This window comes from Bufo bufo, chromosome 2 (genome assembly GCF_905171765.1).
Source record: "Bufo bufo chromosome 2, aBufBuf1.1, whole genome shotgun sequence".
Classification (NCBI taxonomy): domain Eukaryota; kingdom Metazoa; phylum Chordata; class Amphibia; order Anura; family Bufonidae; genus Bufo; species Bufo bufo.
The window spans coordinates 791,969,997-791,993,829 of NC_053390.1; the positions used below are offsets into that span (position 1 = coordinate 791,969,997).

General features: G+C 47.0%; 1 protein-coding gene across 2 annotated transcripts in view; it reads left to right on the plus strand.

The window, feature by feature from the left end:
• Nucleotides 1–316: 316 nt before the first annotated feature.
• Nucleotides 317–23,833, plus strand: part of CTBP1 (C-terminal binding protein 1) — a 291,189-nt gene continuing 267,672 nt past the window's right edge. Inside the window, exon 1 of one of the 2 annotated variants that reach the window (XM_040419242.1) lies at nt 317–456. In XM_040419242.1, the coding sequence (XP_040275176.1) occupies nt 399–456 (58 nt within the window). In that variant the 5' untranslated portion in view covers nt 317–398. The remainder of the gene's footprint in view (nt 457–23,833) is intronic. The other variant, XM_040419240.1, reaches the window with a different exon arrangement.

Here is a 23,833-nt window from a genome sequence, read left to right on the forward strand (position 1 = left end):
CTAGCGGCAGTACAGATCTGACAGGCTGTTCACCTGCCGGAGTTCCTTGCTGCTGGTGTGAAAATACCCTAAGTCATTAATATTACACGTTTTGTCTGTTATGTGGTTGTGGATGATATAATTAGATATTTTGAAGGTCAGGACCAATAGGTTTGCTCTGTTCCCTCAACGTCAATTTGATTCTGCAAAAATCTATAGATAAAATATACTATCATGAGTGATGGGCCCAGGGATAATGTCTACGGTACTGTAGTTGAAATTACGGGCAATAATAATTTTTCTTTTTCTTTGCAGGTAATTTTCTACTTGGGAACAAGGTTCTTTATTTTTTGAGGATAGACTATCTTTGAACCGGTGGTGGAACACTGCCTGGGGACAACTGGTGGCGCCCAAGTCTCATGTCTCTCATGGACAAACACAAAGTGAAGCGCCAGAGATTAGATCGGATATTTGAAGGTGAGAAGTTCTTGCTTTCTTCAGAAAATGGAAATTTGGAATGAACAAATGAACTGTTTTGAGGCCAAAATAGGTCTGTAAATCTAGATAATCTAGTAAGAGTTTCAAAATCAGACTGGACAGCGAGTCCTGATTTCTCTCAAACTCGGGCGTTGCTGGTATTTGAAGGCATTTTTTTATACTATGTCCATTGTGATGTCACATCAGGCGACACTCTATCTATAGTGACATCACCACAGTGATTGGTCGCCTGGCGTGACATCACTATGACTGACATAATGCCCATGGAGGAACAATAAAGTCGGCAGAGGTCGGTGTAGTTCTTATTGCAAATTGCAGTCAATATCTAAGTTACAGAAAACCCCTGGGATTAGCTTCATCTTCCCTGTCGATGTTTAAAGGAGAAGAGCAAAGTTTTCAAATATTTAATTCGGCGAATTTAAAAATAAAATAAAAATAAAAATCAATTCGATCCAAATTAATTTGTGACGAAGCGTGTTAAAAATTAGCTATTTCCTAGCTGCAGAGAGCCTGTATATTGGTGTAGAACACTGAAACAATACTGTGAGTCCGTATGACAGGCGTCGCTCTTAGAATCACTGCACACTTCACTTATTTGGTTACTTACGGGGCCAAAACTGACCAAATAACCCAAGTGTGAACTCAGCCTTACAGGTCGATGTTAGCATCAGGTATAAAGAACCGTGCAGAGGCCCAAGATCGTACTGTAGCGTGAAAGAGCGCACTCCTTTTACACCGTCGTCAGCTAATTCCACATAGATGTCTACAGAACCTGTTCTATTAAACGCTTATACAAGTAGAGCCCCCGTGACAGAGTGAGGAATCATGACCAAATCCTGATGCAAAATACTGACCGTGTGATAGAGGCCTCAGGCCCAATTTGCAAATTGGTTTTATTCAGATGGGAAAAGAAGTCCTGCATTTAGGCATTTAATGGCCTCTATCACACGGTCAGTATTTGGGCAGTTTTTGCATCAGTATTTGATCAGTATTGGTAAGGCAAAAACAGGAGTGAGTCCAAAACAGAGATAACATGTATTTGCATGTCTTCTGTGTTTTGGAACCACTCCTGCTTTTGGCTTCCGAATGATGAGCAAATCCTGATGCAAAATACTGACCGTGTGATAGAGGCCTTATGGATGCTCCAAAGACAGGACACGTTGTGTTTTTCATTTTTCCGTTCTTCTGACAGATCAGAAGAAGGGTAAGTAAAACGGTGATGTCATCAAGGCCAAACATTGACAATAGTGGCCCCGTCACAGAGTGGGGAGGGTGGCAACCGCATGAGGAGTCAACACAGTGGCCCAGTTACAATATGGGGAGGGTGGCAACAGCGAGAGGAATCAACATAGGTGCCCAGTCACAGAGTGGTGAGGGTGGCAACAGCATGAGGAGTCAACAGAGTGGCTCAGTCACAGAGGGGTGAGGGTGGCAACAGCATGAGGGGTCAACAGAGTGGCCCAGTCACAGAATGGGGAGGTGGGGGGCAACAGCGGTGGCAGTAACAGCACAAGATAGTAGCAGAAAGGGAAGATGGCAGCAGAGGCAGCAGGTGTGTGGCATCAGGCGGGTGGCAGCATCAGAATAGTGGCTGTAGCACGTGACCAGAAGTAATGGCCCATTTTTCACAATGTTTTGGTGTGGCACCCTGAATGATTTAGTCTGATGCATCAGGCACTGGCGTTTGGAAATCCTGGCTGATCCACGCCTCTTTACAAAGGTTATTCTCTCAAGATTTTGTGTTGAAAGCGAGTTCTCTCTGGGGTAACTATGTCCCCCGCCGCACTAAAGACCAGCTCTAATGCCACACTACTGGCTAGGCAGGAAAGGTTGCCCAGGGCAAACTCGGCCAGTTGCGGCCACGAATGAAGTTTGGCTGCCCAATAAATCAGGGGATCTTGCATCTGGGGTGGCAGGGTGCAGTCCAAGTATGCCACTACCTTCTGGATCAGCAGCCATGGCAGTGGAACGTGAGCGCAGAGGGCCCCCCCAGACCTTCGTGAGGATGGGCGATGGTGCACATAGGCAGTGACCAACTGACTACATAGGATGTATCAATAGTAGTTGAGTTTATCCTACCTTTCAGCATTTGGAAAAAAGTCCCCCATTTTGGACCTGTAGCGAGGGTCTAACATGGTGGAGAGCCAGTAGTCATCCCTCTGCCGAATGGTGATGATACAGCTGTCACTATGCAAGCAACTCAGCATGCATCTGGCCATTTGCGCAAGTGACTCGGAGGGACTCCCTGCCTCCATCTCTACTGCATACTGCCACGGTGTGTCAGGGTCATCTGCCTGGTCTTCCTCATCGTCCTCCAGCTCCTCATGCTCCTTCTGTTCCTCTCCTGTCACTTGTGAAGATAAACCACCCATTTCTGTATACATTGCTTGTGCATGAATGTCCTCCTCCTCCTCCTCAGCCAGTTCAGCCCCCACAGGGCTCAGGTGGCTGTGAGATGTAGGTGCCACATCCCCTGTCCCCTGGCCAGCCAGATCAACATGTGCTCCAGGACGTGAAGGAGTGGAATGACATCATTCAGCCTGTAGTCCTGCACCGTGCTGAATTGGTCCGTCATCCGCAAAATACAGCAAAGGATAGGATAAGTCCAACCTTTTGCAGTGCACCGGCATGGACCCGAAAGCCCACGGAAACACTCGGAAGAACTTCAATGGGCTTTCCGATCTGTTCCTCCGCTTTGCAAAAGATAGGACATGTCCTATCTTTTGCCTTATTGTGCAGATCGTGGACCCATTCAAGTCAGTGGGTCTACATCCACAGCACAGAATTCACTCGGCCGGTACTAGTGTATTGCGGACCCGCTGCTTGTGGTCTACGACACTGGCACGGCGGCCATATGGTTGTGTGAATGAGCCCTTAGGTGGTGGAGGCCAGTTTGCAGGTCCTTCAGGTTTAAAAGGCTGATAAATAGGACAGTGGCCCTTTTCCTTCTGGGGCAATGTTGACTTATCCTGCCAAATTCCACCTGTCATCAAGTTAGTCCAACATTATTTTAGTATGGCCCCCTTTAGGCATATCTTATGCAGTTTTTGCCTAGTTTGGAAGCTTGATCCAACTGGTGAAATTGAGGAGAATAACAGCAACCCATAGTAGAGTTCAGAGGTTTGAAAAGGTCTCACCAGTTGTTGTCTGTGAGACATCCGACCATTTATAATGGAAGGTGAACATAAAGGAAGTGGCCTAAGTGGCCTTGTAAGCGATTGTGGCAATGCCCCATGGGAAAATAATATGCAAAGAGGTATCTCCCAGAGAATCATCTCTTTAGTGCCACCTATGGGAAGCGAGCTATCCCTTTAAATAAAGTAGCTTCTAGTTGACTTCATCTTACTGGCTAGTATTTCCCTGTAAATGATGTAGTTATTGCTAAGCCGTGACATGCTATGAACTTAATATTCCTGCAATCTCTCTGCTTATTCTCATGCGCTACTTATCTGTATAAATGTGAGATTTATTGCATGTTTCATCTATAATATTCATCACAGCGCTGTAATTGAATTTGCAGAATTTTACACAAAATGAATATCAAGTTGCAGCTGAAATTCTAATTTAATATGCATACATTCTCCAGATAGAAAATAAACAAAGAAAAATTGGGGAAAATAATCATTCCAGACGGCGTCTACTCATGAAAACGTGTCTTCTGAAAAATTAGGTATTCTTGTAAAATGAATGGCTTTGTTTTTATTATCCTCTATTAATACGGCATCAACATGTTACATAGCGCTATACAGAGAGTGCACCAGTCCCTACAGCTGCTGCCTGTCCCAGCACAGGTGCTTGCATACTATAAATATTAGGGGGGTCATTTACTAACAGAAATTCACCTATTTTTGGCGTATTTCTGGGGCAGATTGCAGCGCAAAGGCTATTTATGCTGCAATCTGCGACTTTTCCCCACCTACGCTAATATCTGAAATATTTATGGCATTAGCTGTGGAGTGGGATTCAAGTTTTTAACAACCGGTTCCTTACTTGGCTATCAAAGATACTGTATGTCTGCTAGGTGCCCACAGAGTAGCTGAGACCTACTTACCTGGTGTCTGCCCCTCTCTGGCCTGTGCAGCAGTGCTGGGGGAGATCAGAAGAAGCGCATGCACAGGTTTCATGATGGTTCCTGGAAGGTTCCCACACCAACCAACAAGCCCTGGCCAGTCGGCCTATCAAAGAGACAGGAAGATGAACCAATCAGATGCCCAATCAAAGAGCTAGGTGGAGGGTTTTAAATCAGGCACTGACGCTTGGTCAGTACCTGTGATTTTGTAGGTGTCCTGGCTCCTTTAGTCCTACAGTGAGCTCACAAGTAGCAGACCTTACCGGATGACCAAAAGGAAAACAGAAGAGTAGTCAGCTAGCCAGGGTAAAAACCAGGGGAGTCAGTAGAAGCCAAATCAGTAGACAAGGGGTTAATCAGGAGCCAAGCCAAAGTCAAAACATGGAGGATATCTAAGCAAGAATATCTCCTATTCTTTCTTAGATATCCTCGACGTTCCGACTTTGGCTTGGCTCCTAAATAAACCCTTGTCTACTGATTTGGCTTCTGACTCCCCTGGTTTTGACCCTGGCTAGCTGACTGTTCTTCTGTTTTCTGTTTGGTCATCTGGTAAGGTCTGCTTCTTGTGAGCTCACACTGGTTTTCTGCTGCCTTATTCCACAGACATAGGTCCCTAGCAGCCAAGTCCACTGGCCTTGCGGTGGGCTCTGGTGAACATCTAGGGATAGCCTAGACTGGAGTGGTGTAGGAAGATTGGTAGCAGTTTTGAGTTTGCTGGCAGGGGCCCTGGACTCTGACCTCCATAGTTTACCTTACAACAGTATGGCAGAAAATTATTTCTACCATAATAAGCACAATAGTACAATATTCCAAATATACTGTAAAATAATATAGCATCTAAATAAATAAAAATTATACAAGTAATACACAGAATAAACAATTTAGTGATAGGTGATATAGGTCATAGGTGACGTCTTCTCTGGACTCATTTTACTTTGTTTACTTCTCCAATCGCTTGAAACCGCCCTGACAACTTCTCCCTCGTCACATCTCGTCTTTGCAAAGTTTGCTGCCAATATATATTTTGGTACTTGCTCCCCCCGCCCCCCCCCAAAGTAGGGAAAATTGGCAGTGTTTCTTATGGAAGTGTTCATTATTAGACAGTAGGATCGGGGAGCAGTGAATATAGTGCTCCTGGTGCTGGCTTTACTCACCACTCCCTGGTCTTCTCCCGGCACCATGCTGTGCTGTATCCTGACTACATACAGCGTCAGGATCTAGTCCACGTAAGTGCACACTATGACCTGACGCTGTGCAATGTCAGTATGTCCAAAAAAGCTCGGCACTGCTCGAATAGTTTGGCGGTGCACGTGTCTGCGGGCAGAAATCCCAATAGACAATTCGTGAAGAACAAGACCGGCACTCGCACTGATGAATAATCTTGCAAATTTATTCAGTCGCATATTACATCATAGTGACGCGTTTCAGCAACTCAGTGCTTTCATCAGACTATGTGTGCAATGTCAGGTCACAGTGCAGCTCTGCAGGAAGAGCGTGCTGGATTGCACTTGACCTGCGACTCCAAACGCCATGGCTCACCTTTAGGACCCTCAGGATATTTCTCCCGAGTAAGATTAGAATATCGAAATCCATGTCCATAGGAAGAATTTCATTAGCTAGGTGCCTTCAGTGGGGATGGTTATGTGCAGCTTCTGGGGTAGGAATTTCTTCTCTTTCATCTGGAATGTAGTAACATTCAGTTAACGTTGGTAAGGGTATATGAGTATTGCCATTGACTGAAGAGACAACGTACCCAGTGGCCCTTCTTCCGAAAGTCTCTACGTGACCAGAGCAGGTGTTGAGGGTATATGGTATTGTTTGATGTCAAGAAATGTAAGTTTTGTTACAGACATGTTGCTTGGGGTTAGATGCTGCTGAAGGTTGTGAGTTGTCAGGAGGTGGACTAGAATTCATTGCTGTAACATGGCAGCTTTACAGTCCTTTGCAATATGGTTTGAGGAGGTCCAACACTTGTAACAAACCCCAAGCTCTTTGAGAGTATGTATGCACTCTTGCATAGTCATTGCCTTGAGCGTACAACATTCTTTAGGAGGGTGAGATTTTTTTTGTGGATAGTGCACACGCAACTCACATGTTGTATCCACAGTGGTCAGACATGTCTTTGCCTTTGCTTCCTTCTGTGACAACTTTGCCTTTACCTCTGCTTCCTTCTTAGCAAAGGAGCTTCTAACACTAGCTTCTTCTGCATTGGCATGGAATTCTATTAGCTTGTCACATTGTCTCGTTCCAGAAGGTCAGCATAATCTGGAAGATGGAGATTCAAGCTCGCTTGAAGTTGATCAATGTAATCTAACCTCTTATAAACGTGCAATACGGAGTTCTGCCATATCCTTGGAATCTTGTACTAGACATCATTTCTTTGGTGTAGAATCTTTCTCTCACCTAGCTCTGCTGAGGCATCATTGATATCAGAGTTACTCAGGAATATGATGTACTTTGTGGACAGTGGCTGGTATCGATCATAGGCAGCAGATAGACTATACAAGCTGTGGTCAACTCTGCTGCAACGTTGTTAAAGTGTGGAAGAGCGGCTGTGTAGTGTTTGGCTCTTTCCCATAAGTCATCTAGATTGTTGTGCAACCCAACTCTGGTTGCCTCAAAGTAATCTTTTATATCGGTTTGATCGCACGTTTAGCTCGTACATTAAGCATGGACTCTGCTTCCTGTGCATCTTTGTCAGAAACATGATGCATTTTTGTCAGAAACAGCGCTTTTTGTTGATGTTATGTTTTTGCTTAGAAAGGTAATGTCTCTTTAAGAGAGAACTGCAGCTTGCTCACTAATTCTGCCACCGATGTATGCGAGAGAAGTCTCATGAGTTTGAGTGGCAATCTCTTGCACAAACAATGCAAGATAATGAACTCGCTATAATCATTCCTCTAGCGACACCAGTTGCATATAGAATTCCAGTGAAGGAGATTAAATGGATATGACTTTAGGTAATTTATTCAATATACCTTGAGAAATCACCATAGAGTTCAAAGGAAATTCCTCTCTCCAGCTCTGTGAAGCAAGACTGACACACAGGAAAAGACTGAAGGACACAGGATGCGAACTCACAGAGTAGGAGGAGTTACAACATGAATGACATAATGAATTACAACCATAGATAACTTACATACAACCAAATATAGCAAATAGCACTAGATGGCAGCAAAGTGCAGTAAGTATAGTGGTTAACAGATATAACTGAATATAACAATGAATTCTAGTTGAGAATTAGACATGAGCGAATCCGAATTTCCTCACGCTTCGTGGTAACGAATCACATTTTTTCCTAAAATGGCTGCTGCACATGTGAGGACATGAAGCAAGGAACTCTGGGAAGGCGGGATCACCCATAATGCCATGCATGCAGCCAATCAGCAGCCAGCCATGTGATGTCACAGCCCTATAAATAGCCTCAGCCATCTTGGATTCAGCCATTTTCCAGTGTACTTAGTGCAGGGAGAGACGTCAGCAGGCGCTAGGGACAGTGCTACAAAAAACTTCATTGTGCTAAAAAAACTATTTACAAGTGCAGGGAAAGATTATTCAAGGTGTAGGGAAAGAATAGGGAGGAATCATTCCACAGCATTTATGTAGGACAGGCTTCAGTAGGGGAGGTTACAGCCTGGGTAATAGGCACTGGCCTGACGAAGAGCAAGTTAGCGCGAAACGGCCGTCGCCTCTGACTCCAGCTGTATCGCACCGCACGCTCCAGTCCGAAGATTTTATCTTGTACCTTTTTGTACGAATAAAGAATTTGAACCACGCCGGTGAGTGCCGCTTTTCTATTTCTCTCCTCATGTCAATAGGAACAATCCTATTACACCTTGCTGCACTGACTGGGGATCCAAATTGCCATTATACAGCTCTGTAATTCCAGCAAACCGTTCTTGTTATTGGGGTGTTACAGCCATTAACAGGGTTTATTACAAGGAAATATTTCTACGTCTTATTTGCCCTCGCGCGGTGCAGTTATATGTTCTAAAGCATTTTTTGGCTTGTATTAGTGGGAAAAAAGGGCTTATTAGCCGTCGTGTGGTGAAGTGTGAAAATTACAACCCTTCTTGTCGTGTATTAGTGGCAAAACTAAAATATATTTGCCGTTCAGTGGTGCAGTTATATGTTCTAAAGCCCTTTTTTGTGTGTATTAGGGTACTTTCACACTAGCGTTATTCTTTTCCGGCATCGAGTTCCGTCCTAGGGGCTCTATTCCGGAAAATAACTGATCAGTTTTATCCCCATGCATTCTGAATGGAGAGCAATTTGTTCAGGATGCATCAGGATGTCTTCAGTTCAGTCTTTTTGCCTTTTCAGGACGGAGATAATTCCGCAGCATGCTGCGGTTTTATCTTTGTCCAAAATTCCGGAACACTTGCCGGAATGCCGGATCCGGCATTTTTTCCCATTGAAATGCATTAATGCCTGATCAGGCCCCGAGTGTTCCGGCAAAACGGATCAGTTTTTGCGGTCTGCGCATGCTCAGACCACAAAAAATTTTAAAAAAATAAATGCCAGATCCGTTTTTCCAGATGACACCGGAGAGACGGATCCGGCATTTCAATCAGGATCCTGATCCGTCTGACAAATGCCATCAGTTTGCATACGTTTTGATGGATCCGGCAGGCAGTTCCGGCGACGGAGTCGGTGGGGTCGTCAGACACAACCCTTAGTTGGCATTGCCCAGGAGCAGGCCCTGTGCCCTCACCTGTCTTCAACCTGCCTCTTTCCTTTTCTGTTCCCTCAGCCAGAGAAGTATTGTATGCTGTGGGCTCAGCTCCACTATACAGCAAGGAAGAGCTACTAGAGGACAGTCAGCAGCTACTGGCCAGCCAAGATGTAGAGGAGACATCCGCCGCTTCCTCCACTAGGCGGGCAAGTAGTGATGAGGAGAGTGGCATGGGAGCTGGTGTTGTGAGCGGTCAGGCTCCTGACTCAGAGACTGTTGGGGAGAACATCATCGATGTGCAGACAGTACTCGATGATGATGATGTAGCTGATCGCACTTGGGAGCCAGGTGACAAGGGGCTTTATCATCATCGGGAGTAGAGGGTGGCAGCTTGCCTGTGAGGCAGCAGCGGAGCCAGCAAGTCGCTAGCATGGCCGGGAGTCAGCAGGGTGGCAGAAGTGGGAGGTCGGTAGCCAAACGTGCCCGGGGTAGACCACTCGCTTCTCAGGAGCCTACCTGCCCGGGAAGTAGCGTTGCACTGTTTCACGAAAGCAGCGGCGGTAGCAGTCAGTCAGTGCGTACTGTTGGTGGTAAAATCACCTACTCGGCGGTGTGGCAGTTTTTTGTTAAGCCGCTGGAGGAGGTGAACATGGCCATATGTAGAATCTGTGGGCAGAAGGTGAAGCGTGGCCAGGGTGTCAATGTTGGCACCACAGCCCCGCATCAACATATGCAGCCTCACCATAAAGTGACCTGGGAGAACCGTGGCTACGATGTGGTGGTCCAGCCTGACGCAGCAACCGCTGCATCACCCAGTGTCACACAGCCGATTTCAGGCAGTCAAGGCTACACCACCTCAGCTGAAGGGAGATATCTGTCCTTCCTAAAATCTGCTGGTCCTGATGCTCCTGCCCCTTGCCCTCCTACTCCTCATTAGTCATTCCATCAGCAATCGATCACCAAAGCGATTGCCAAGAGACAACAGTATGTGTGCACTCATCCAACGGCACAGAAGCTGAACGTGCTCCTGGCCAAGTTGCTGGTACTGCAGTCCCTCCCTTTCCAAGTTGTGGACTCTGCACCTTTCAGAGAACTGATGGCTTGTGCCGAGCCGAGGTGGAGAGTACCAGGCCGTAATTTCTTTGCCAAAAAGGCAGTACCAGCCCTGCACATACATGTAGAACAGAAAGTGGGCCAGTCCTTGAGCCTGTTGGTGTCTGCCAAAGTCCACGGCAGCACTCATGTGTGGAGCTGTAACTACGGTCAGGGACAATACATGTCCTTTACAGCCCACTGGGTGAATGTGGTTCCTGCACAGCCACACCAGCAATTTGGCCAGGTGACGACGCTTCCGCCTCCACGTTGTCACGCCGCTGGTCCTGCGACAATGTCCGCCTCTGCCTCCTCATCCTTCACCATGTCCGCAGCCTCCACTGCAGGGACAATTCACAGTGCCCCTCCAGCATAACACATGTGCAGGGCACGGCGGTGTCACGCTGTTCTGCACCTCGTTTGCCTGAGCGAACAGAGTGACACAGGGGAGGAACTGCTCCGTGTCCTTCATCAAGAAATTGAATCCTGGCTTTCTCCGCGACAACTGAAAATCGGAACCATGGTGAACGACAACGGGAAGAACATGGTGTCAGCACTGCATCAAGGAGGGCTGAGCCATGCGCCCTGCATGGCACACGTGTTCAATCTGGTTGTCAAGAGGTTCCTGAAGTCTTCCACCCATCTGCAAGACATCCTAAAAATGGCCAGGAAACTTTGCATGCACTTCAGCCACTTGTACACCACAAAGCACACCCTCCTTGAGCTGCAGTGGCAGAACGGCACCCCCCAACATAGGCTTATATGCAACATTTCCGCCCGTTGGTATTCCACCCTCCATATGTTGGACCAACTGTACAAACAGAGAAAGGCCATCAACGATTTCTTGATGATCCAAGCGGATAGGAGTACTCCTCTGTGTAACTTTGATGTCAGCCAGTGGCAGCTCATGCGTGACACCTGCCGATTGCTCATGCCCTTTGAGGAGGCCACGTTATTTGTCAGTCGCTAGGACTACGGGATGAACAGTGTCATTCCACTGCTTCATGTCCTGGAACAGATGCTGGTAAATCTGGCTGGTCAGGGGACTGGAGACGTGATGCCTACATCTCAGAGCTACATGAGCCCTGTGGGGGCTGAACTGGAGGAGGAGTAGGACATTGGAGCACAAGCAATGTGTAGCGAAATAGGTAGTTTTTCTACACAGATGACAGGAGAGGAGGAGCAGGCACAGGAGCTACAGGGCGATAAGGAAGACGAGGCAGAGGACCCAGACACACCGTGTCAGTATGCAGTGGAGATGGAGGCAGGGAGTCCCTCCGAGTCTCTTGCACAAATGGCCCGATGCATGCTCACTTGCTTGCGTAGTGCCAGCCGAATTGTCACCATTAGGCAGAGGGATGACTTTAGGCTCTCCACCTTGTTGGACCCTCGCTAACTGTTCAAAATGGGGACTTTTTTACACCCACTGAGAGGAAGGACAAACTGAACTACTACAGAGACATCCTATGTAGTCAGTTGGCCGCTGTCTATCTGCACCATCGTCCATCCTCTCGCAGGTCTGACCAGGGGAGCCCTCTGCGATCAAGTTACACTGCCATGGCTGCTGGGGAAGGGTGGGGTGGTAGGAGCAGTACCAGCTCCATCAGCAGTAGTCTGAGTCTAGAGTCGCTTATGAGCAGCTTTCTTCACCAGCATAGTGAAGAAACTACTCACCAGCAGCTAGACATAGAGCAGAACCTGAACCAGCAGGTGGTGGTATACTTGGCGTGCACCCTGCCAGCCAGCCGTCATTGGAGATACGCTGGATTAGTGGGCAACCAAACTGGATTTGTGGCCGCAACTGGCCGAGTTTGCCCTGGGCAAGCTTTCCTGCCTGGCGGGGGCCATAGTTGCCCCAAGAAGAACTTGCCTGTCCACCCAAAATGTGGAGGGACTTTTGTCAAGATGAATCAGGCATGGATCAGCCAGGATTTCCACCCATCAATGCCTGATGCATCAGAATAGATCATCCATGGTGCCACACCAACACTTTGACAAAAGAGACCAGTTTCTTCTGGCTACCTGCCTCAGCTACTTTTCTGATGCTGCCACCCGCCTTATGCCACACATCTGATGCCAAGTGCTCCTTCTTTCACCCACCTTCTTCAGCTGGTACTGGTATTGCCACCCACCTCCCTACTCTGTCACCGGGTCACTCTGTGGTCTCCTGATGCTGCTGCCACCTCCACACTATGTCACCTTGCCACTCTGTGGTCTCCTGAAGCTGCTGACACCTCCACACTATGTCACCTTGCCACTCTGTGGTCTCCTGAAGCTGCTGACACCTCCACACTATGTCACCTTGCCACTCTATGGTCTCCTGATGCTGCTGTCACCTCCACACTATGTCACCTTGCCACTCTGTGGTCTCCTCATGCTGCTTCCCCTCCACACTATGTCACCTTGCCACTCTGTGGCCTCCTAATGCTGTCGCCACCTCCACACTGTCATTGTGCCACTCTGTGGCCTCCTCCTGATGCTGCTGCCACCTCCACACTCTGTAATTGTGCCACTCTGTGGCCTCCTGATGCTGCTGCTGCCACCTCCACACTCTGTAATTGTGCCACTCTGTGGTCTCCTCATGCTGCTGCCACCTACACATTATGTCACCTTGCCACTCTGTGGTCTCTTGATGCTGCTGCCACCTCCACACTATGTCACCTTGCCACTCTGTGGCCTCTTAATGCTGCTGCCACCTCCACACTATGTCACCTTGCCACTCCGTGGTCTCCTTAAGCTGGTGCTACCTCAACACTATGTCACCTTTCCACTCTAAGGCCTCCTGATGCTGCTACCTCAAAACTGTCATTGTGCCACTCTGTGGCCTCCTGATGCTGCTGCCACCTCCACATTCTGTCATTGTGCCACTCTGTGGCCTCCTGATGATGGCGCCTCCTCCACACTCATATAGAAACATAGAAACATAGAATGTGTCGGCAGATAAGAACCATTTGGCCCATCTAGTCTGCCCAATATACTGAATACTATGAATAGCCCCTGGCCCTATCTTATATGAAGGATAGCCTTATACCAACACTTTGTCATTGTTCCGCTCTGTGGCCTCCTTCTGATGCTGCCGCCACCTCCAGACTCTGTCATTGGGCCACTCTCACTTCATGACTGGGCTACTATTTTGCCTTTCGGTCTGGCTGACATCATCATTTATTTGACCCTTCCTCTGATCTGCAGAAGGAAGGAAAAATGAGACGCACAACGGATCCTGTCTGTGTAGCAGCTGTAAGGCCTGTATGGTCCCATCAGAATTGGCTTATGATTTGATAGCCAAAAGCAGGAGTGGGTACAAAACACAGAAGACATGCAAATATTCCATTCACGTGTCATCTCTGTTTTGGATCCACTCCTGTTTTTTTTTTTTTGCATTAGCAATACTTATGGATTACTGACCAAATCCTGACCGAGTTAAGGTGGATGCTCCACAGACAGGATCCGTTTTTTGTGGGTTATTGTTCTGACGGATCAGAGGAAGTGCAAAATAATCATTGATATCGACACAAACTTACTGCTGACACCCTCTCCACTCTGTCGGGGGGCTCTACATTTATAACTGTTTAATAGAACAGGTTCTGTAGAAATCTATGTGGAATCAGCTGTCGACGGTGTAAAAGGAGTGCGCTTCTTCTTGGCGCTAACATCGACCTATAAGTCTAAGTTCATTTTTGGTTATTGGTTATTTGGTCAGTTTTGGCCACGTGACTGCCCAAATAAGTGAAGTGTGCAGTGATTCTAAGAGCGACGCCTGTCATCTGCATGTCATACGGACTCACAGTATTATTTCACTACCACAGCAGACTCCCTATGCGTGTTACTGCAAGGCACAGTGTTCTACACCACTATAAAGGCTCTCTGCAGCCAGGATATAGCCGTTTTGTAATTCCATTCGCCCCGAATAAATTCGGATCGAACCACATTTTTTCAAAAATTTGGCGAACCAGCCAAATAGAATTTTTTAAAAATTCGCTCATCTCTAATGAGAACGCCTGGACAGCTGGACAGCGCAGCGGTTATGCAAATCACAAATTGTACAAATAAGCATTGTCTGACAGTACTCCATATGAGGGAAGGGAGTGCTAACACATGGTACTGCACAGGGTGCCACCTGACGTATGGCACTGGGAATTTTAAGGATGTTATTTGGTACTGTATGGCACTATAATCTTGGAAGTATTACTTCATATTTTCCTTCTTTCAAAGAAAAAGAGGAGGAGTCCTCAATTGTTTTACCTACAGGCTTTCACAGAACTTCACTTGCCCTTACTCGAGGTCTGCAGGTGACAACGTTTAAATTACTTCACTATCTACATCTTGTTCTTGTATTTATTTCACCGTGCAGACCTTGTGTGATGAGATTACGGACATCATTATGAAGTTTGCTCCTCTCGGATTGTGTATTATGTATTGGAAAGTTGGAAAGGAGAACGTCTGACAGATGTGTTCCTCAGAACTTTTGCATTCAAATTTCATTACCCTCCTCACAACACAAGCCTGGCGGACAAATGCTGTCCATTTACAAAATTACATTAGGACATTTAGTAGACGCAGAGGGGGTGAAGTCATACAGAACAGTCATTCATGTTTTAACTTGTAAATCCTTTACTTGTCTCCCGAGAAGAGAAATTGACATTTTCCACCTTTCCTCAATATCCAGCGGATCTGTCCCAGGATACACAACTGAGATTATTATGGCCTCGTGTTGTATATAATTACTCTATGTTGGGGGCTACAGGTTCATCACGCTAGTTTTTGGCTTCAAGGAGGGGTTGGAATGAGAGTTGCACATGTTTTGATGTTAGATCCTCTCCAGGAGGTCCTGCAATATTAAAGAATGGCGCCAGTGGAGGATGAGATGTAATGCTGCCCTGTGTGCGTATATCTAAGGGTGAACGGTGTCTCCCTCCAAGGGCCATAATGGCTTTTGAGTATGATAAAATAATAAAATACCACTAACTCCTTGTCATTTTTTTTTGTCTATATCTTAAAGGGGAATTCCACTTATAAGTGGCATATCAGTGAATTCTCAAAATGGATGGACTTGAACCCATTTAGAGCTGCTCGAGTGTATAGAGCACTATTGGTGCATACTTAAAGGGGTTGTCTGAGTTATTTTTTTGTTCTTTGTATGTTTCTAACTAGGCAAATGTAAGGACTTTACAATTCACTTACTTTATCTCCAGTTGCTGCTTTCTCAGATTTCACTGAGGGTCACATGACCTGTGATGTCAGCTTCTCTCCCTGCTCTGATGATGTTTGCTGTACAAGCCTAAGAGATCAGATATGACTTCTCTCTCCCTGGATTCTTAACCCCTTCAGCAGCACAGACTCAGGTCTGAAGGCTTTACTGAGTAGCTGCAGGCAGTGAGGAGACAAATGCTGGGCTGACAGAGGAGTTCTGCAGAGCATTGCACAAGAACAGGTAGGGGGAAGATCCTGTGTGTATCAGCAGTGTTATTATACACCTGGGACTTGTAGTCCTACACATACAACATACCGCTGAGTCTCTCAGCAGGCAGACATGTCACTCAGGGCAGCTCTTGTATTCACTCCCTTAGCAGTGTCATTATACATCTGGGACTTGTAGACCTACACATACAACATGCTGCAGAGTCTCCCAGCAGGCAGACATGTCACTCAGGGCAGCACTTGTATCCACTCCCTTAGCAGTGTCATTATACAGCTGGGACTTGTAGTCCTACACATACAACATGCTGCTGAGTCTCCCAGCAGGCAGACATGTCACTCAGGGCAGCACTTGTAGCCACTCCCTTAGCAGTGTCATTATACAGCTGGGACTTGTAGTCCTACACATACAACATGCTGCAGAGTCTCTCAGCAGGCGGACATGTCACTCAGGGCAGCTCTTGTATTCACTCCCTTAGCAGTGTCATTATACAGCTGGGACTTGTAGTCCTACACGTACGACATGCTGCTGAGTCTCCCAGCAGGCAGACATGTCACTCAGGGCAGCTCTTGTATCCACTCCCTTAGCAGAGCAGGGGGAGGGGCAGAGATTGTTGTTATTGCAGGTAAACAAAGGGCCAGAAGAGAACCACGGAAATGAGGAAATAGATACTTTTTTGCCAAAAACTTGCGTAGCTTAGCCATATATTGCTGACCATCAGATTTACAGTGCGATATATTATTTTTTTTCCCATAACTTGGACAACCCCTTTAAGTACAGTTGTTTTAGTAAATTAAAGGGGTTGTCTGAGTTCAGAGCTGAACCCGGACATATCCCTATTTTCACCCAGACAGCTCTCCTTTGCCCTGCGCAGAATGGCACATGGCAAAGGCTTTTTCAGGAGATCTGGTGATGTACTGGGTTCTCCATGGGTAAAGCTAGGAGGGGGCTCCCGCCTAGCAGTTAGCCTGGTGATGTCACCAGCACTAGTGCATGGGCTTTAGTGTTGACCTAGCCCAGTGATGGTGAACCTTTTACAGACCGAGTGCCCAAACTTTAACCCAAAACCCACTTATTTATCGCAAAGTGCCAACACAGCAATTTAACCTGAATACTACAGTCCAATATAGTATATATTCCATGTACTTCATCATTTAGCTATAATAGCCTGTCTGCATTCAGTGCACTGCCTGTGCCGTTCATAGTGCGCCCACTTGCAGAATCCCAAAAAGGAGGACATCGTACCGGGACAGTGGCGCACAATAGTTCAATACTACAGCATGCAAGATACTACATTATAAAGATACTATTATGAACAGAATGTAAACATTAAGTTATATTACAGTATCAGCTAAATAAAACAAGAAATCCGTAAGAAATGTTGTACTCACCAAACCTAGCTTCTACTCTCTACTTTTGTATACTTAGCAATGGCTGTGGTAAAAGTGACCGTGAGATGGCTGTCCTGTGATGCACCAAATAGTACTGCCCTGGCTGACGAGCTAGGTATGTGTTTGGCAATTAAGAGAGGACCAAGCAGCACCTCGGCTGGCTCTGTAATTGGCCGATTAGAATGTAGGGCCTTCTGCAACGTCTCTGTGGCTGCAATGTGGGAGAGGAGCTTAGGGTGCTGTATATACAGGGCCGTCTTTGCCGCAGGGCAAAAGGGGCAGCTGCCCCGGGCCCAGTTGCTCCTGGGGGCCCCGGGCAGCTCCGTTTCCCGACTACCACATTCACTTGTTGTCTATGCGAGCGAGCGGCGTGTGGCTCGCTGCTCGCATTAGTGAAGGACTTGTCTGTCAATTACAATTACTTACTGCCGAGTCTGCCGGCCAGTGCCATGCTAGCTCCTCCTCCCGACCTCCGACCCGGCCTGCCCTTGCGTCCCTACGGTATTGTACGCTCAGGCATAGTTATTTGTATTGCCGTCCTCAGGAGAGGGAGAGATGTGTCTGGGATTCGAACCCACAAACCTTCTGTATCAGATGCAAAGCACTTACCCTCACAGCCATAAGAGGTGCATTGCCAATGACAAAAAAAAATATGAGACTTCTACTGTTATAGCTGGTTAAGTGTACATCTATACACATGACAGCTGCCCCAACACATTCAGCACTGCTATATCTCTATATGACAGCTGTCCCAGCCCACTCAGCTCTGCTATATCTCTATATATGATAGCTGCCCCAGCACACCCAGTTCTGCTACATCTATACACATGACAGCTGCCCTAACACACCAGCACTGCTATATCTCTATATGACAGCTGTCCCAGCAAACCCAGCTATGCTACATCTATACACATGACAGCTGCCCAAACACACCCAGCTCTGCTACATCTATACACATGACAGCTGCCAAACACACCCAGCTCTGCTACATATATACACATGACAGCTGCCCCAGCACACTCAGCTCTGCTATATCTCTATATGACAGCTGCCCCAGCAAACCCAGCTCTGCTACATCTATACACATGACAGCTGCCCAAACACACCCAGCTCTGCTACATCTATACACATGACAGCTGCCCAAACACACCCAGCTCTGCTACATCTATACACATGACAGCTGCCCCAGCACACTCAGCTCTGCTATATCTCTATATATCTATCTACTGTATAGCAATACTTAGAGATATATAGATGTAGCAGAGCTGGGTGTGCTGGGGCAGCTGTCATATATAGAGATATAGTAGAGCTGAGTGTGCTGGTGCAGCTGTCATGTGTTTTAGATGTAGCAGAGCTGGGTGTGTTTGGGCAGCTGTCATGTGTATAGATGTAGCAGAGCTGGGTGTGTTAGGGCAGCTGTCATGTGTATAGCTGTACACTTAGCCAGCTATAACAGTAGAAGTCTCATATTTTTTCAATCAGTGGCAAGGCAGCTCTTTGTAACGCACCTAGTTGATCAGTTAGGATCTCAACTGCGGAAGCAATGGACATCCACTATTATCCCACCGCCCTTGTTTTTGGCTGTGGGATTCGCGGTTACTCAGTATGTACCCCAGGCGTCTCTCTCAGTCTTGGGCGGAGAGTTTGGGGTAACAAAATCATTTACCGCTATCCATCTAATTAGTTACTGCTGGAAAGGAAGGTCCCCCAGTATTACAGGAGTCACAAGTTAGTATAAACTTGTGCACAGTTCAGAGTTAGTATATAGTATGCCCTCAGTTTAGTCTATAGAATGCCATAGGTTCAGGGTTAGTATATAGCATGTCCTCAGTTTTAGTATATAATAAGCAGTAGGTTCAGAGTTAGTATAGCATGTCCTCAGTTTAGTATATAATATGCAGCAGGTTCAGAGTTAGTATAGCATGTCCTCAGTTTAGTATATAATATGCAGCAGGTTCAGAGTTAGTATAGCATGTCCTCAGTTTAGTATATAATATGCAACAGGTTCAGAGTTAGTATAGCATGTCCTCAGTTTAGTATATAATATGCAGCAGGTTCAGAGTTAGAATAGCATGTCCTCAGTCTAGTATATAATATGCAGCAGGTTCAGAGTTAGTATAGCATGTCCTCAGTTTAGTATATAATATGCAGCAGGTTCAGAGTTTGTATAGCGTGTCCTGAGTTCAGTGTTGGTTTGGGAATATCGCCTCACACCAGCAGGAACCACCCCACACTGAGTTCCAGGACCTTAATCAGAGCAGGTAACAGGCATATACTTGCAGTTAGTTGGTCCTGGCTAGGAAGCCAGCAGTGAGGAAGCCAGTGGCAAGAAGGTAGGCAGTCCTTCACAATGTTGTTAGGGATCCAGGTCTGGATATGTGGACAGAGTCCTCAGATGCAATGGAACTAGCAGGGTGCGCACTCCATTAGTGGAACACCCTGCTTAGCACCTGTCTTCTATTTAAGGCCTGGAGGTAAGTGGGCGGAGTCACAGGGAGCCGCTGCGATCCAGGCTGTACTGTTACAGTACCCCCCCCTTAAGGGACCCCTCCGGGGTACCCCACTAGGAGAGGGTCGGTTGGGAAATCTTCTATGGAACAATCTTTGGAGTCTGGGAGCATGAACGTTTTGCACATCTTCCCAAGAGTCATCCTGGGGACCATACCCCTTCCATCTAACGAGATACTGGATCTTCCCCCGTCTTCTTCTGGAATCAATGAGCTGCTCAACTTCAAATTCTTCTTCTCCTTGGACCTCTATCGGCGGCAAGGGTCGAGGATCATTTGATGGGAACGGCCTAGGTCTAAACGGCTTCAGTAGTGACACGTGGAATGTGGGATGTACCTGTAATCGAGGAGGAAGGGTGAGTCTCACCGTGTTGGGGTTAATAATCCTATCTATCGGAAAAGGACCCAGGAATTGTCTTCCCAATTTCTTGGAAGGTACCCCCAACCGAAGGTTTCTTGTTGATAACCAAACCGAGTCTCCGACCTGGTAGGGAGGATTTTCTCTCCTACGACGGTCGTAGTAAAACTTCTGTCTTTCATTTGCCCGTTGAAGGTTGTCTTTTAGCGTCTTAAGGGTAGTTTGCAAAGTGGTCAGATAATCGTCTGTGGCTGAAACGTTTGTGGGAAGGCTGGTTTGAGGAAGAGACCTAGGGTGAAATCCGTAATTAGCAAAGAATGGAGTATGTAATGTGGAGGAATTCGTAGAATTATTATAGGCGAATTCAGCGAGAGGAAGTAGGCCCTCCCAGTCATCCTGGAGAAATGAGCAGTGACATCTGAGAAACTGTTCCAGACACTGATTCACCCTTTCAGTCTGCCCATTAGTTTGGGGGTGATAGGCGGTAGACATTCTGTGGTCGATTTGAAGTCTGGAACAAAGTGCTCTCCAGAATTTGGATACGAATTGCGAACCCCTGTCTGATATGACCTGGCTAGGAATTCCATGTAACTTAATAATATTAGACAGGAATACCACGGCCGTTTCCTTGGAGGAGGGTAACTTCTTGAGGGGTACGAAGTGTGCCATCTTAGTCAGCAAATCCACTACCACCATGATGGTGTTGTTTCCTCTGGAAAGGGGAAGTTCAACTATGAAATCCATCGAGACCCATTCCCAGGGTCTGTTGGCGATGTGAAGACTCATTAGGAGACCATAAGGTCGGTTCCTGTCAGTTTTACATGAGGCACAGGTCACGCACGTGGAAACGTATTCCTCAATTTGTTTGGTCATCTTTGGCCACCAGAAGTTCCTGCGTATCAGGCTTGTGGTTTTAGCAATGCCGGGATGTCCCGCGAGGGGTAAATCATGGCAAAGTTTGATCACCTGATTGGTGAGGGAGGGTGGTATATACAGTTGGCTGTCCTTGTAAAGGAGACCCTGTTGGTTCTGCGAAAGACCAGGGGGGGCATTAACATGGTTATTAATTAGAGCATCCTTGAGCTGGGTTTCCAACGTTATGGTGGCAAGGACGAGTTTCTTCGGTGGAATGATCCATGTGGGGGCCGTGTCTGAGGTGCGAATTTCAGCCAGTCGTGACAAGGCGTCGGCCTTCCCATTTTTTGAGCCTGGTCGGTATGTAATTTGGAAGTTAAACCTGTCGGAAAAAAAACTCCACCGTACTTGGCGGCCTGATAGTGTTTTATTGGTTTTCAGGTATTGTAGATTACGGTGATCCGTATAAATTGTGATGGGGTGTATTGATCCTTCAAGTAAATGCCTCCAATTTTCCAGGGAGCATTTTATGGCGAGGAGTTCCTTTTCGCCTATGGGGTAATTGAATTCGGCGGTATTTAGCGTCCGGGAGTAGAACCCGATAGGATGTAACGGAGTTGAAAAAGAGCTTTGCTGGGACAGAACGGCTCCTATGGCTGCCTGGGATGCGTCTACTTCCAGCACGTAGTGATGGTTCGGATTTAGGAGAGTCAGTATCGGTGCCGTAGTGAACCTGTTCTTTAATAACTCAAACGCTGATTGGGCGTCCTTGGACCAAACGAACTTCGTGTTGACACTAGTTAAGCGGGTTAGTGGTTTAGTGGTAGCGGAGAAATCTTTAATAAATCTCCTATAGAAGTTTGAGAACCCCAGGAACCGTTGAAGAGCTTTCCTGGAATCCGGGATCGGCCAATTTTGGATGCAAGTGATTTTTGAGTGATCCATCTGGATACCCTTGGGTGAAATTATGTATCCGAGGAAGGGAAGAGAAGTAGTCTCGAACACACATTTTTCCTGTTTGACGTATAAGCGATGAACACTTAACCGTGCAAGAACCCAACGGACATGTTTCCTGTGATCGTGTAAGTTATCGGAATACACTAGTATATCATCAAGATAGATGATTACACATACGTCCAGTAGATCCCTAAAGATGTCGTTAATAAAATTTTGGAATGTGGCAGGGGCGTTGCACAACCCAAAGGGCATCACTGTATACTCGAAGAGTCCATACCGAGTGCGGAAGGCTGTCTTCCATTCATCACCTTTTCTGATCCTAATTAAGTTGTATGCGCCTCTCAAATCCAGCTTGGTGTAGATTGTTGCTGTTTGTAATCTTTCTATGAGTTCGGATATTAGCGGCAAGGGGTACCGATTTTTGATTGTTACTTTGTTCAAGGCTCTGTAATCTATGATGGGCCTTAGGCTTGAGTCTTTGTTTCTCACGAAGAACATCCCTGCTGCTGCCGGGGAGGTTGAAGGCTGAATAAAACCTTTTCGTAAATTCTCTTCTAGGTACTGTTTGAGGTGAACAAGTTCTGGTTGTGCCAATGGATAAATTCTACCCGTGGGTATCTCACTACCCGGCAGCAAGTCTATGGGGCAATCGTAAGATCTATGGGGCGGAAGAGATTCCGCCTTCTTTGCGCTGAATACCTCAGCAAAGTCTGCGTATTGGCTGGGAACCTGGTTCACTCCCACGTGCATGAGAGATTTGAGAGGAAAGCAGGTCTCCATACAATAGGGTGACGTAAACTGAACTCTCCCCTGTTTCCATAGGAGGGTTGGCTGGTGTATTTGCAACCATGGCAACCCAAGAATCACGGGAAACAATGGAGAGTGTATGATATCAAGGGATAAGAATTCTGTGTGGTTATTTTCACATGTCACCATGAGGGGTTGAGTCTGACTGTGGATAGGACTAGAAGTGGTACCGTCAATGAAACTCACGGATATCGGAACGTTTTTTCTCATGTGGGGAATTTTATTTCGCTCAACCAGATGCATGTCGATAAAATTCCCCGAAGCTCCCGTGTCCACCATGGCTTCAACGATAATCCGGTTTTGGTCCCACTGTAAGGTGAGAGATGTGTATATGTAACCACCAGTACTATTTATTGTACTGCCTAAGGTACAAAACGTGCCGCTCTTACCTTCGCACTTCTTACGTATCGCGGGGCATCCATCAACGGTATGGTCAGCAGACGCACAGTATAAACAGAGGTTGAGGTTACGTCTCCTGGCTTTCTCTCTCTCGGTCAGAGGTCCTCGGATCGCCCCAATCTCCATCATCTCTACAGCAGGACCCTGGCTGGACGGTCTTGGGTTGGGTGTGAAGCCTGAGACTCTCTCGGCTCTGCGTTCCCTCAGCCGTCTGTCAATGGTGGTGGCCTTCTGCATCAAGGCGTTAAGTGTAAGTGGTAATTCTCCTCGGGCTAATTCGTCCTTCAGGGCCTCGGAAAGACCTAGGCGGAACTGATTCCTAAGAGTGAGGTCATTCCATTCAGTCTCCCGGGCCCAGCGAGTGTATTCCGCAATAAAGTCCTCTACAGGTCGTCTCCCTTGTTTAAGGCTGCGTATAGCGGTCTCAGCGGTCAGCTGTTTACTATGGTCCTCGTAGAGAAGGGCCATTTTTTCAAGGAACAGAGGGAGGGAATCCAGGACTGGGTCTTCCTTTTCTAAATAAGTATTGGCCCATGCTCTGGGCTCCCCCCTGAGGTAAGAGATCATGGTAAGTACTTTTGTTCTGTCAGTTGGGTAAGTCCGGGGCTGCAGCTCAAACATTAGTTTGCACGCGTTCAGGAAATCCCTGAACTGCCTTCGGTCACCCGAGAATATCTCAGGTGGGCTGACCTTGGGTTCTGGTCCATCACGGGGGTGTCCTGGCCCCTGAGTGACAAGTTGCCGTAGTGCCTGGTTTTCTAGCTGGAGATGTTGTACAGTCACGTTGAGGGTCTCCACCCTCTTAGTGAGGGTGACGAGGTGACCTGCAA